General features: G+C 43.4%; 2 protein-coding genes and 1 pseudogene across 4 annotated transcripts; all 3 read right to left on the bottom strand.

The window, feature by feature from the left end:
- Positions 1-1129: 1129 nt before the first annotated feature.
- On the bottom strand, positions 1130-2507 carry LOC123129958 (uncharacterized). Its single transcript, XM_044549915.1, has one exon. The coding sequence runs from the start codon at positions 2505-2507 to the stop codon at positions 1374-1376; it is 1134 nt and encodes a 377-aa protein (XP_044405850.1). The 3' UTR covers positions 1130-1373.
- Positions 2508-4379: 1872 nt separating this feature from the next.
- LOC123129957 (3-oxoacyl-[acyl-carrier-protein] reductase 4-like) lies at positions 4380-7589 on the bottom strand (annotated as a pseudogene).
- A 3489-nt stretch (positions 7590-11078) lies between these two features.
- On the bottom strand, positions 11079-13887 carry LOC123131647 (uncharacterized). 3 transcript variants are annotated; one of them, XM_044551318.1, is made up of 4 exons: positions 12889-13887; positions 11695-11752; positions 11474-11614; positions 11079-11152 (listed from the first exon to the last, which is right to left on the bottom strand). In XM_044551318.1, the coding sequence occupies exons 1-4, from the start codon at positions 13870-13872 to the stop codon at positions 11091-11093; spliced, it is 1245 nt and encodes a 414-aa protein (XP_044407253.1). In that variant the 5' UTR covers positions 13873-13887; the 3' UTR covers positions 11079-11090. The 3 variants fall into 3 exon arrangements, with proteins under 3 accessions (XP_044407253.1, XP_044407254.1, XP_044407252.1); XM_044551319.1 differs by having other exon boundaries at positions 11474-11602; XM_044551317.1 differs by lacking the exons at positions 11079-11152; positions 11474-11614; positions 11695-11752 and having other exon boundaries at positions 12437-13887.
- Between the last annotated feature and the right edge of the window lie 1071 nt (positions 13888-14958).

Below are 14958 nucleotides of genomic sequence, written 5' to 3'. Positions count from 1 at the left end.
ATGAGTGTGTGTGCAGCCAATGTTAATCTCATAAATTCTCACAAGAGATAGCCCAAAACTGGCTTGCTCTAACAGCGCTCCGTTGATCTGTTCTACCCTCTTGAAGCTAGCTAGGCCATCTTCAGATGAAAGATTGTAAAATCACAGCTGTCATATCTTCTAGAAGCAATTGAACCATGGAGGTCCACTTGGCTGCAAAAATAACCCGTGCATATGCGACCAAGACCAACAGAATGTTCTCTAGTTACAATTTTTTTCATAATGTGCAAAGGAAGAACAGTTCACGGAAATCACGATACATCTATTTATCTAGTATGTACTTACTACAATGAAGGCAAGGTGCCAACAGTAGATAGAGCACCACTCTGAATTAACCCCAGAAATTATAACAGTTATCTCTATGGAGTAGAGATTGAGATTGCTTGCTTAAGATCCATTCTATTGCCTCGTGGTATATCTGAGGGTAGTTCCGTTTGTAAAGAGCACGCCACTTGCTATTAATGATGCCAAGAAGCAACAGGGCCACACAATCCTGATAAAGAAAGCTAAGTAATTCTGGTGTAGACATCACCCATCTAATACTACACTCTGAAATAGATCACAACACTGGCTCACTGGATACACAAATGCTAACAGTACTGTGAATCGATTATCAGCAACTTATCTCATGGACAAAAATACTGAGATGGTGCTTTACCTTTTCGAGAAACCCATTAATTTTTGTCAACTGTTATGGCCATCCAGATAGAAAACAAAATGAAAGAGTTCATAAGAAATTGACAACATCTGAAAAAGAGGTAGACCAATTGCTTGGCCAATTGCAAAATGTCTAACTTGTGTATCCTAGTATTTTAGTTACGGAAGTAAATACCCACATGGGAATTATAAGATACTCCCTCCGTTCCTAAATATAAGTCTTTTTAGAGATTTCAATTATGGACTACATACGGAACAAAATGAGTGAATCTACACTCTAAAATATGTCTATATACATCCGTATGTACTTCGTATTAAAATCTTTAAAAAAGACTTATATTTAGGAATTATTGATATGTCTATATACATCCGTATGTACTTCGTATATACATCCGTATGTACTTCTTATGTACTTCGTATTCCCACTGGATCCTCAACAGTGATCAGCACATCAACAAATCCAAAATTGTTTCCCAAGGAAAAAGAGGTTCAAAATTTCCATCCAAAGAAAAGTAGAGACTTCATATCATCTTTATGGCCAAAATGAGACCATTCTTTCATGGAAATATTGATTGAGGATTGCATTCAAAACTGAAATGGCCATTTCACAGCAGTGTGATGGTTTCTTCTCTACTGAATGACATAATGAACATACCAATTTTCTTATTAGTCTTGGTTCATGTAAAACTGAATCTAGCTGGAACCTCCCCTCTGCAAGCTGTTGCATAATCTTGAGCGAGATGCGGTGCAGCATCCTTATGAGGGCATATAAACTTCTGGACGAATACCTTCTCGCTGATCATGACTGCAGCATAGTAGTCCCGGTCGTGATCTAGCAATCCATTTTCCTTGAGAAATCTGACGACGTAGTACCGGGGCCTGAGCCGGCCCTCCAAGCTGTAAGTGAGCATTGCCGGACGATAAGCAATATATGCCGGTTCCAACCACACCTCATAGATGAGGAACTCAGACCTGCGCTGCAGCGACTCCTTGGTCCTCGTCAGCAACGTTGGAGCCTTAGAAACGGCAATACCCACCTCGGCATCCGACCACCTGAACGCTTTCTTCAAGTGCTCCACTTTGGCGGTGATTTTCTCCTGGCTGAGGAATGCAACAGCTTGTAGTGCATGTCTGAACATTGGAGATCCACGGGGTACACCAAGACCTTCGACGCACGCCACTGCTGTCTGGATGCGTTCCGTGCTGATGCTGAGCAGCGATGGCATAGGTATGCAGAGCCTGGCAATATCACAAGTAGCCAGGCCACACTCCCGCAGGAAGGCGACATTGGGCTTGACCACTCGCTCGAGGTCGGACGAGAGAATGGAGCCACTCTTTAGGGCCCGAAGGAGGTTCTCTGAGGAGCCGAAGAGGGGCAAGCAGTAGTGCAGTCCAGAGACGATGGATTTGCAGCGGAAACTGGTGCCGGTGATCGAGACGAGGCGCGCGATCTCAGAACGCGAGAGACCCAGGCCGGTGAGCTCCGCGACATTGGGGGCCAGGGTTGTCTCCACGCCCGCGCAGAGCAACCTGGGATCCTTGCGGATGGCGGTGGCGAGGTCGGCGCCGGAGAGGCCAAGGCCGGCGAGGAAGGCGAGGACGGCGTCGGGGTTGGCTGGGGACTTGAGGTGGGAGAGCTTGGGGGAGGCCTTGCGGGCCTGCGCTGGGGTGAGGCCACAGGTGGCGACGAGGTACTCCTCCACGGCAAAGCTAGGAGGGCTCGGAGAAACGGCCGCGGAGAGGAGGCGGTGGAGGGGGGTGGCGGGAGGTGAGAGGAGGCGGGGGAGGATGCAGCCCCGGAGGCGGAGCATGGCGGCGATGCTGGCGCGCCGGGCGGCAGCGGCGGCCCGTTAGCATGTGTGCCCGGCCCGTGGTGGGCCTGGCCCGGCACATATCTAATCGGGCCGTACCTGGCACGTGGCCCACACGCTTGTTTTGCTCATATAATATTGTACTATATGCAGAAAGGTTGCAAGTTTTCGTTTTGATTTGCTCAAAAAATATATGCAAGTTTTGGTTTTGCGAAGAAGAATACATTTGTCTATCGATGATCAAGAGAGGTCTATTGGTTGTTGGCACACTGATTGCTAGAAATGAGATTACAGTGGATGCAACGTCTAAATTTCTTCATGAGGAAGCAGAGAAGAAAAAAGCGTCTAGACAAGAGAAGTCAATAGAGAAGGGAAAAAGTGATGGCAATGAACATAAGAAGATGGAGAAATTATTGATTGGACTTGTAGAAGCAGTCAAAATTGTATATCTATTGAAGTGTGTGTTTTTTCTTGTCGTCCTGTTTGGACCAGTTCTCTTTCTCTTAGTGAGGAACTGGTGAACTATGTGCCCAAAATATCATTTAGTGAAGTACTTGAGTAGTCAACCTTAACTCAATGGCTTACAAGTAAATGAATTTGTGTTTAAAAAAATTAGGGAGTTAAGCTTTGAGGAGGCTCTTTTTAGGTGTAGCAAAGATGATCATGCTGAGATGGATGTGTGGTCACACAAGGAAGAACCGGGTCCGGAATGATGTTTGTTCCAGCTTGTGCTTCTAGGAAGCTAGAAGTAGCAAAACCTGAAGCTTTAGCCCAAACAAACAGGGGCATGGTATTCAAATCGCTTGAGTTATAAAGCCAATCTACAGCCCGTGAACTATGGTCTTGTCATCTTCATTTGTAGAATTAAGAACTGAATGCGCAAGCAGCTGCCAGATTCAACTGTCGATAGAACAGTATCAGCTGTGTTGTCCAAAACTTTCAGTAAACCATTCTGCAACAATGCTATTAGAGGCCCCGGTTGTGTCAGGTCGGCCCGTAGGGACACCCGGGAGCAACATCCGGGCCAAACCCACAGCTACATCCACCGTGTAGACCCGACGCGTCCGTTTCCCCCCTCCAGGTGCCGGCGCCGTCCATGAGGGGGGCACACCGCGGACGTGAGGGGGGTCACACTCTGAAGACGGGTGTCGGGCGTTTGCAACTGCCACAAAACTTTTGTCGGCATAGCTGTTTTTGATTTTAATAAAATATAATGATCTATATTCAAAAGAACATGACCGCACATTATTAACGTGCTCGAAAAAATACAAACTATATATATATATTCATAATATATGAAAAAAAACTACATATATATTCATATGTATGTTTATATTTAACATGCTACATGTTAGTTGATATAATAATACATAAAAAGCTTAAAAAATATATATGAAAAAAAAGTCTACCTATGCCGACGGCTAGGTATGCCGACGGCAGCCGTCGGCATATGTTTTGGACGGTGCGGCCTGGATCGGTGACGTGGCGTGTGGACCTATGCCGACGGCCCCCTGCCTCGGCCGTCGGCATAGCTCTAACGACGTTAGCCGCCCGTCAACAGCGGGGTCGCCAGGCCCACGACTATGCCGACGGCCCTTGTAAGCCGACGGCAGCTGTCGGCGTACTTGCAGATAGGCCGACGGCCGTTCTATGCCGACGGGTGCCGTCGGCTTAGCTCCGTCTAACCCGACGGCCTGGATACGCCGACGGCCAGGACCAGGCTGTCGGCATATCTCCGAGGAACCCAACGGTGGCCGTCGGCATTGTTTTGGCCGTCGGGGTAGCACCCTGTTCCGGTAGTGGACGCACCACACATAAAACATCCCGCTAGGTGGAGCACATGTCAACCTATATATGAAGCTTGTAAAGGTTTCACATTACCATCCCACCATCGATGACAAACACCTGCCAAGAGATAGTTCAATAAAAAACCTGTTAAGTTTCACATAACCAATTGTCACGAACATTGTCAATATTACACCAACCTGTCCGGTGATGTAGCTCGCCCCAGGATTCAAGGCCAAGAACTCAACCAACCCAGCAACTTCCAGTGGCTGGACATACCTCCCTGTGAAGTTGTTGAATGAAGCATTAGTGCCGACTGGAAAAAATCACTTAGTAGATATAGTGCACAAGGGCGCACATGTACATAACATAATACTATACAGTAAGTTTTTCTCAAGAATTTTTTTCTTTTGCTCCACTTAGGATTTATGTACAACAGTCAGAATATGAACAATGCTAGTTTTAAGCAGAGGTTGCAGCTTAAGATGCATACCCAAGGGAATAGTTGACAAGATTCTCTTCTCAAGCTCCTCTCCAAGTTCAGCGGTCATGTCAGATGCGATGAATCCAGGTGCGGTTGCATTCACCTGAGTATTGAAAACTGTTCAGAAGTTGGACTACGGTTTTATGAGTTACGAGCTAACAATGAAAAGACGGAGAGATCACATTGATATTCCTGCTTGCCAATTCCATAGCAACTGCTTTTGTGAAACCAATGACCCCAGCCTTGGCAGCACTGTAATTTGCTTGCCCAGCATTGCCAGTAAGACCAACAACTGATGCTATGTTGATGACTCTTCCCTGCATTAAATATAAATAAGTATCTTATAACGGATGACAAAAAAATTGATTAGCTGACTTCTGATTCTGAGCAGGGCTTCTTTTATGAAGAACAAACACAGTATCCTACTAAGTCTAAAAGGGATAAACTACTTCTCTTGCTTTGGTGCACTAGCAACATGGTATGGCCTTATACAAATTTTCTTTCAGCTCTAAGTATTTCAGAAACACAATAAAGCAAAGTAAGGAGGCCACCTTTTTGTCCTTCAGCTATGAAGTTAAGTGTAATTGAATCACCTAGTAGCTATGAAGTAAGGATACAGCTATGAAGCTTGCAAAGGTGTAATTGAAGTACTCCCTCCGTCATCAAGTTAGTACAAAGTTGAGTCACTTATTTTGGGACAGAGGGAGTGTATGATTAATAGGACCAGTGGCTAACACATACCAAAAATATTAAACTCCAACAAGTAGCGCATGGTAGCAAAAATGTTCAAACCAATTCGAAGAATGAAACAAAACAAGAACCTTCTTTTTCTTCGCCATTATTTTTGTGGCAGCCTGTAAAGAATGTGCAGGTGTAATTGAGAAGCATAAACATTATTCAAGTACAAAATTTTCAAGAAATAAAGGGACGAACACGTACCTTTGTACAGAGGAAAACACCAGTAAGATTTAGACCAATTACTTCTTGCCACTGGGATTCCGTCATCCTCATCAACAAGGCATCTCGCGTAATCCCTGGTTACGGAATGTTATTTCACATACAGAAAAAAATTAACAGTAGAAAGCTAAACTGGTGCAAACTAATTAACTGTTGGTACCTACCTGCATTATTTACCAGGATGTCAATTGTTCCCTATTTATCAAGAGCCTGGTGAAATCCATAGACTAATGATAACCAAGTTTGTATAATCTGATCAATATATATGCAAAAGGAAAAACATTTTCCATCCATAAAAAGAACTTACTGCTTTCATCATAGATTCCACATCAGCTTCTTTAGAAACATCTCCTCCAAAGGTAATAGCCTGACCACCAGCTGCTTCAATCTGCAAAAGAGGATTACATTGCAAATAGATCAGTGCATTTAGGCTTAGTAGAGAAAAAATGAAGAGAAAAAGATCAATTTAACAAATAAAAAAAAGATGCCTGTCCCAAAACCAATAATGTTTCAATGGCGGTATCAGCATATTTTAGCCAGAATAACTATTGAGTCAACATTAGAAAAATACAATTGATTTCTTTTAGCCTTTGTGAACTATTATTGCTACCATCTATACTAGTCTGAACAAGAAATTACAATGGGCCAATGAGATTTTCCGAAACTAATACCATATGACTATATTTCACATTGCATTGTATGATCTCTGAAACATAACACAAGGGTCATGTTCACTTGCTCATGAATGAGAATGAAAATTCAGCACAACTGTGTTTTTTCTTACTCAGATAAGAGGTCAGAAATGATAACAATCGTACGCATTCCTGTACGAGGCAAATGAAAGAACAACGTAGACTAACTAATTTAATAATACTTATTGCAATCACCAGTTACAGTCTGTCTTCGTATATCTTATAACTGTATGATGCAAATTAACAGACGGGTAAGCAGATATTAAACAAAATATATGTGCAAATATTATGTTTTAATCAACCAGCTCACCTCTTTGGAGACTGCTTCAGCCTCTTTGGAGGATCGTGCATAATTCACTAGGACCTGCAGGCAAAGTCGGCGTGAGGTCCCTGGGGTTAAATTTAGCATTGTGCAAATGGGGAGGAAATAGCCATTTGCATATGCAAGCAGAGAGAGTTATAACTATAAAACCACATATCTGGCCATCTAAGAATATCTATTGCTTTGAGTTAGAGGAATGTGAAGTTGCATCTTTCGGAAATAAATGGCACCGATTTTAAGAGGGGGGAAGAAATCGACTCTTTCTGCACATACAGAATGACAACCTAATTAAGGCAGCAAAAGTAGCTCACCTTGCATCCAGCTTTTCCAATCCCTCTGGAAGCACCTGTAACGACAGCAACTGGAGCTTCCGGCTTTGTAGCATCCTGCACAACTGCTTGTTCAACAGCAGCAACATGGGTGGGCACACCACCATCAGTTTACTACTGCAAAAGGTACAGAGAAAAGACCTTCCAACAGATAATTTAGCCCTGAATTTATACCTACATGAGTGCTTAATTAGAGAGAGAGAGAGAGATCTTTCATCTTTGTTAAGCGCTTGTACAGAAGTTTTCACCTCCAATCTAACAAAGTTATAACGGTGCTTAAATTGTTCAACCATCTGCTTAAATTGTCCCGATCGATCGAGTGGCAAAGCAAACCAGCAGCGCGACGAAAGCCAAAGAGAAGGGCCATGCATTACCGGAGGAGAAACCGCCGGCGGCGGCCCTGCCCAAGGAGACAAACCCCCTGCGGGCCGCGGCCGAGGCGGCGTGAGGCAATTGGGCGGTGGCCGCCCGGGACGAGAAGAATGCGGCCGAGGTGGCGGCGGCCATGAGCATGAGGGGCCGGAGGGAGGCGGGAAGCCAGCGGGGCCAAGGTGGCGTGCGAGGAGGAGGGTTTGGGGCTTTGGAATCTCAAGCAAAAGCTAGGGCGTCTCGTAACAAAACTGACCTTCTGTCTGTTAACAGAAAAACGAGAGACAATCGAGAGAGAGTCCACACAATGTACTCCCTCCGTTCCTAAATACATATAAGTTTTTTTTAGACATTTCAAATGAACTACAACATACGAATGTATGTAGACATATTTTAGAATATAGATTCACTTATTTTGTTCCATATGTAGTCACTTGTTGGAATATCTAGAAAGACTTATATTTCGGAACGGAGGGAGTATAAGCGAACAGTTGTCTTTACTGATACAATAATCCTACACCTACGTACCGATCTAGGTAAACTTAAACGAGTGCGGCGTTTCTGCTCCCGAGCTCATCTGCACCCCGGATGAAAAAAATCAAAACAAATACTAAAAAAGTAAAATAAATCTATTTTTTCATGGTAGATAAGTTTATGCGTGAGGTGCGCTTCAAGTTTCAACTTATTTGGACATATGAGCAACTCTCAGCAAAAAAGACAAATTCAGATTTGTAAAAGAGTTTGCTGTTCACACATTGTTCTGATCTGATTTGTTTTTCTTTTTTGTTAAGAGCTGCTCAGATGTCCAAATAAGTTGAAATTTGGAGCGAACCTCACGCATACAATTGTCTATCACACAAAAATAATATATGATTTTCACAGGGTGATGCCCGGGCTATTTTTTCCTTCCAATCAAATCATCCCAAATCAGTTTTTACGTAGCTTTACCTAGAATATACGTAGGTGTAGCAAAGCCTTTACTTCTTTTTTGCGAGAAGTAGCAAAGCAAGCCCTACTGATACGGGAATACATATATATATATAGCCCCCGAAGGGGTGCGCCCGTAGGGACGTGATGCAACCGTCTTGGTTAGGGATTATTATAATTAATTAAATCCTAACAGTTCAGCTGTCAGGGAAGCAGCTATCGCTGTGAGGAGAACCCCCAAGGCGATTAGATAGCCTGTCAAGCTGTTAACTGGGCCTCCTCCTCCCAGTGTCATCCCATAAGCCAAAAAATGCATATTAATTTGAAATAAAATTGATGTGCACACGGTTTCATTCGTGTGCACAAAAAATCATTTTGCAAAAAAAAAACATAGATTAGTCACAAAAAATAATATAAAAAGAACATAAATTAGCCATAAATATATAGAAACAAAAAAAATGTATGCACACAAAAAGGTGCCCGTGATGTTTGTACCTGAAATGCCATGCAAAGATGAAATTACCATGATATGCTAAAAAATGCCATCCTATCTAAAAAAAGAAAGAATGAAAATGCATGTTCTTCGCAATAAAAAAAATACCATTCTCTTTCTCATAAAACTTAACATGTTCTACAAAACAATAACAATAAAAAAATGCCATGCTCTTACTACAAAATTGCCATGATCTACAAAATCAAAATGACACACTATAAAAATGCCATGCTTGGTAACATAAAAGTGTCATGCTCAGAAAAATAAAAGTGTCATGATTTTACAATAAAAATGACATGCTCTGCTAAAAAATGGCATGCGCTTTGAAAAATAAAATCCCATGCTATTTATAATAAAAATGCCATGCACTTAATAAAAAAATGCAATGGGTTCTACACAAAAATGGCATGGTTTGTCTATAATTGTTTTTTTGTTATGGGGACACATGTTAACTTTGCCATGATATATACATGTTTATTGAAATTAAAACACAAGGAAAACTCAACATGGCATTTTATATAGGGACCATGGCATAGGCCATGGAAAAAAAACCAAGAAATATATTCACTTTGCCACAACAATTATGGAGCTGCCAATTGAGTTTTCCTCCGAATATCACATTCAAGAATCAATGCAATTATAGCACAAAAATATGAACTTAATCATGCAAAATGAAAATATAATAATACATTTATTATAAGACATTTTAAGAAAAGACAAGTTGGATTTTTGTCCTATTCCACATCTCATATGGCGTCGATTGAACAGACCTGAACAGTGCGGGCGTTGAAGAAAAACAATATCTCTCAACACAACACAGAGGAATAAAAAAACTAAGGCAATTCCAAGTAGAGATAAAACTAAGGATGAAACTGACTTGGAGGGAAAACTACTACTCCATCCGTTCCTAAATATAAGACATTTTAGAGATTTCAATATGAACTACATACGGATGTATATAGAAACAGAGGGAGTACAAACTACTGAGATATATCTAGCAGAACTGACGTGAGGAGAATCACCAAGTAGCTGTAGATGAAAAACATGTGAACGGACAAACATATCGACTTAAGAATGGCGAGACAGAATACGAAGGATAACATGATGAACAAACCGACAGAGATGTTATTCAGTTACGAAGAACTGATCACAGAATGCGAGGTATGCTGGTCCAGCCGGTGGGGTGGCCGGAAATGGTGGCGGCAGGGTGACCCAAACCCAAGCGCCCCGCCCTTTACAAAATTTGATGTTTGTTCCAGCTTGTGCTTCTAGGAAGCTAGAAGTAGCAAAACCTGAAGCTTTAGCCCAAACAAACAGGGGCATGGAATTCAAATCGCTTGAGTTATAAAGCCAATCTACAGCCCGTGAACTATGGTCTTGTCATCTTCATTTGTAGAATTAAGAACTGAATGCACAAGCAGCTGCCAGATTCAACTGTCGATAGAACAGTATCAGCTGTGTTGTCCAAAACTTTCAGTAAACCATTCTGCAACAATGCTATTAGAGGCCCCGAGTAAAAATGAAGACAGCTTTACAACAACAGAAGGTTGCCAATGCACACAAAAAAATGTCAGCGCACAGGTTCCTATCCCAGACAATGCAAAATAAAATAAAATAAAATGCTCAGTGTGAAAGTAAGTTATCATGCATGTATCAGATTTAGTATAACTGTATAAGTACTTGTGGCAGAAAGAAACTAACACTATTTAGCCTTTTCGAACAAATACACAAATGTCCACTGTTCTGAACCACATTCATCGGGCATGCCTCTGAATTGGCTGCAACTAACGCAATTGTGTTTCTCAACTCACTACATGGTTTCAGACTGGCAATTCCTTGAATGGCTCGTCTTATTCATCTTTTCAAGTAGAATTATAAGATATATCAAATTTAGTCTGAACATTTCGTGATGCCTACAAGGAATAGCAATTGCATTAACACATTGGGCTGCTTAATTTACCATGACCTTGTAACAGTCCATGCACGTAGGGTTACACCACATAGATACAATTTTTAATAAATGGTTCCATAAATTATTAGAGGAAACACAAAGGAAATATCTCAGTAACATGTCAGTATGAGGAGCTGTTCTGATCAAGTAGTTAAAGAATATTGCAATTATTAAATATATCTAAAATAACTTGGCTGAGGTAACAAGAGTTTGATGGTATTAGCTACATGGCACATCTTCATGCTTACAAGATCCATTTTTACATATGAAGAAATTAATAAATCTCCAACGTCTGGTTCCCCGTTTCTCCATGGTGAGGATCACCAGCCTTGTAAGCTAAATAACAGCACTTGAGTTAGCATCAGGAAACAGAGAGACAAATTAGAAAACACCACAAAAAGGAAGTTTGGAAAGAAAATAATATGAAAGCATGTGCTTTGCCACTTTCTCTAAACTGGTAACACGGTATAATTGATGAAATGACATGTTTGCAGCTGTTAGTAGCCATCTTTGCATATTTTCGTAGAGCAAACTAAACAGGGCATGAATAGAGCAAACTGCTCTAGTGGCAAATGATAAGGGTAGTTCATCACAGAAAAAAAAATATAAGGGTAGTTCATCACAGGAAAAAATGAAGAGTTTGCCTCTTAGTCTTGCCTGGCTTTCTTGTCCTGGTCAAGCTATCTGACCACCAAACGACGGCCACTGAAGGCGGCCGCCAGCAGTCAGATTCTGATCTCCGTCGCACCTCTCCACTCTCCACCCTATCCCAGTCTCCTTGAAGCCCTGAAAATTTATCTGCAATCCGTTCAAACCCGATGGAGGTCAATTTTCTATAGCAGTACTCCAAAGATTGAAGGAAAAAATCGGATAGGCACCTGACATAACGAGGAGACAGAATCCACAGAAAGCGTGGATTATTGAGTTCATCTGGTACTGCAACAAGAGCTAACGACATCAAAAGGTATACAGCCACAGCCTTACAATCACACAAAAAGGGCATAAACTTTAATGCACACTTGGCATCATATGTAAGTAGGAAAATTGTCAAATACGCAGATAGAGTTAGCATTATGTTTTCCAGACAGTAACATTCTAGGTAGCTGATAATTCATGTTGTCAGTATCACATCCAGCATTAACATGTTTTAATACAAAGGGCAGCAGTAAAAGCTCAATATAGTTGTGAAGATATATTTTTATAGCACTAACAAATATATCAGATGCCATCTAGCGGATCCAGCTTGCATCTGTTAATGCATAACTCTGTTTGCATAAAGCATAGCCTGTAAACATTCTAGGCAGATTGGATAACACGCTCGACTTAGGTTAAACATTCTAACAATCTGCTGGGCTTAAATGATGACATAACAAATTAACAGCATAGCTTCATTCATACCTGTTAAAGAACACACGTAACCCCTGATTGGTGCAAATCAGAAGAGGCTTTAGTTTACCAGCCATAGTATTTGGAGGAGATAATAGGACGTACAAAGATAATATACTACTGCATTATTCAGTTTTGAGTCAAGTTGTGCCTCAAACTGAAAGCATCAGCCATTAGGCTAATCAGAAATATAGGAGAAAAATAAATGAAAAAACTGATACAAACATTAACAACTAACAATAATTAACTTCATCAAGCATTAACAACTAACAAACAAGCAGTGACAGACATACTATATCAGACAGCCAACATTTAGTTAGGCAATAACACTGAAACAAAGCTTACAAGCCTACTGCATAAAGTGGAATATGTGGTACAGTAAGCATCAAAATTTCAATATTTGTGTTTTCAGCTCATGCAAATACGAATCTAGCCGGCACTTCCCCTCCGCAAGCAGTTGCATAGTCTTCAGCGAGGTATGGTGCAGCTTCCTTGTAAGGGCACATGTACCTCTGCGCGAAAACATTCTCATTCACCATGACAACTGTATAATAGCTCGGATCACCCTTGAGCAATCCATTTTCCTTGAGAAACTTTAAAACGTAGTACCGGGGCCTGAGCCGGCCCTCCAGGCTAAGACAGACAATTACGGGCCGATTAGCAATGAATGCCGGTTCCAACCCCACCTCGGAGATCAGGAACTCTGACTTGCTCTGCAGCATGTGGTGAGACTTAGTCAGCAGCATCGGATACTTGGACACAGCAATGCCGACCTCAGCATCTGACCACCCAAACGTCCTCTTCAAGCAATCCAATTTGGCGGCGACCTTCTGTTCGCCGACAAACGCGACAGCATGCAGCGCGTGCCTGAACATCCCGGACCGACGGGGTATGCCGAGGCCTTCGGCGCACAGCACCAACGCCTGGATGCGCTCCCAGCCGGAGGTGAGCAGGCATGGGAGAGTGACGCACAGCTTGGCAATGTCGCAGTCAGCTAGCCCGGACTCCCGCAGGAAGGCGACGTTGGGCTTGACCACCGTCTCCAGGTCGGACGAGACGAGGCAGGAGCCATACCTCAGCACCCCGAGGAGGTTCTCGTAGGACCCGACGAGAGGCAGGTAGTAGTGCAGCTTGGAGACGATGGATCTAGAGCGGAATTTGTCGGGGGCGAGCGAGGCGAGGCGGGTGATCTCGGAAGGCGACAGGCCGAGGCCGGCGAGCCCCGCGGCGACGGGGGACAGGGTTCTCCCCACGTCGGCGCAGAGGAACTTGGGGTCCTTGGCGACGAGGGCGGCGGCGTCGGCGCCGGAGAGGCCGAGGCCGGCGAGGAAGGCCAGGACGGCGTCGGGGTTGGAGGGGAACTTGAGGTGGGAGAGCTTGGCGGAGGCCTTGAGGGCCTGCGGTCGGGTGAGGCCGCAGGTGGAGACGAGGTACTCCTCCACGGCGAACCCGGTGCTGGGGGCGACGGCGGGGGCCGGCGCCGTGGTGGAGATGAGGCGGTGGAGAGGAGAGACGGAGGGATACGAGAGGAGCTTCGAGAGCACGCTGCGCCGGAGCCGGAGCATGGCGGCGCCGGCGGCGAGACGGAGGGGATAGTGGTGAGGGTTTGCGTCGCGTGGCGTCCGGTCCAACCTTGATGGGCCGGGCTGAGTTAGACTATAGAGACCCATTTAGATCAGCTCAAAATGCCCTAAAAGATGTTCAGAATTTTGTCTACAAAAAAGATACCCTCAAAAAAAGATGTTGATATTTTTTCTACAAACTTAGTCAAAGTTGACAAAGTTTGACTTTGGCCAAATTTTATATACAGACTAGAAAGAAACGGGGGGAGTAAAAAATAACTTTCAAAAATCCCAACTCTTTTACTTCTAAGGGGCCACAACAAGTTCTCAGTAACAATCCTCCCCATTCGCGACGTCTCCTCCTTCCGCTTCTTAGGGTGTTATGGCCCGGCCGGGGACCCCTAGGCCGGATTTCCACCCTGGACCACCATGCCGGCCCATGCGCTCCGTAGGAGGAACATTCGAGAAGCCTTGTTATTCAAGGCAAGGAAGCTAAATCCATGGAGGACTCCTCAGTGGCAGTGAAATGTGTTTTATCGGTCGATAAGATATCGAAATGGCACCTTTATAGGCCGAATCAAGATTTTGAAATATGTTTTCCCGGGCAAAGTGGACACAGCCGTGAACTTAGCTGAAGCAATGCCCAGTACGTTTATCCCCAATTGTGCCAGCTGATAGCACCAAGTTTCAATCCCATGGCACCGGGCAGTGGCACGACGGCATGGCGCTCGCCGTTGCTCCGCGCAAGAACAGTAGCCGGCTCAGCCAAGGCGCTTCACTCAAACTGAAAAACGGAACCAAAATGTGAGGCAGATAGGCATATTCATCCAGCAGTCAGGTCTGAAGACGGGAGCTCCAAACTATGGAGATCCACTTGGCTGAGACACATCCTCTTGCCTTGTATTTGTGCTTTTTAAGGTTACCATAACATAAATTCCCTTATTGTATGAGATGACATCTGCTTTTCAACACCATACCATACAACTATCGATTTGCTTCTACGGTAAGAATACCAGGGCATTTGAAATATCTGTTGTCAATAAAAAAACCACTAGCCTACTACTCAACTATTCAGTTCTGAGATCAAATGCCCCTGGAAAAGTATCAGCTTGTAGGCCATCCAAAAATACATGAGACAAATAAACAAATCAACTGATACAAACTAATGAGCAATGGCCTGCTTTCACTAAAGTT

The sequence above is a fragment of the Triticum aestivum genome, chromosome 6A (genome assembly GCF_018294505.1).
Source record: "Triticum aestivum cultivar Chinese Spring chromosome 6A, IWGSC CS RefSeq v2.1, whole genome shotgun sequence".
Classification (NCBI taxonomy): domain Eukaryota; kingdom Viridiplantae; phylum Streptophyta; class Magnoliopsida; order Poales; family Poaceae; genus Triticum; species Triticum aestivum.
Note: the sequence above shows the minus strand (reverse complement) of the source record. Positions and strands in the feature narration are given on the sequence as shown.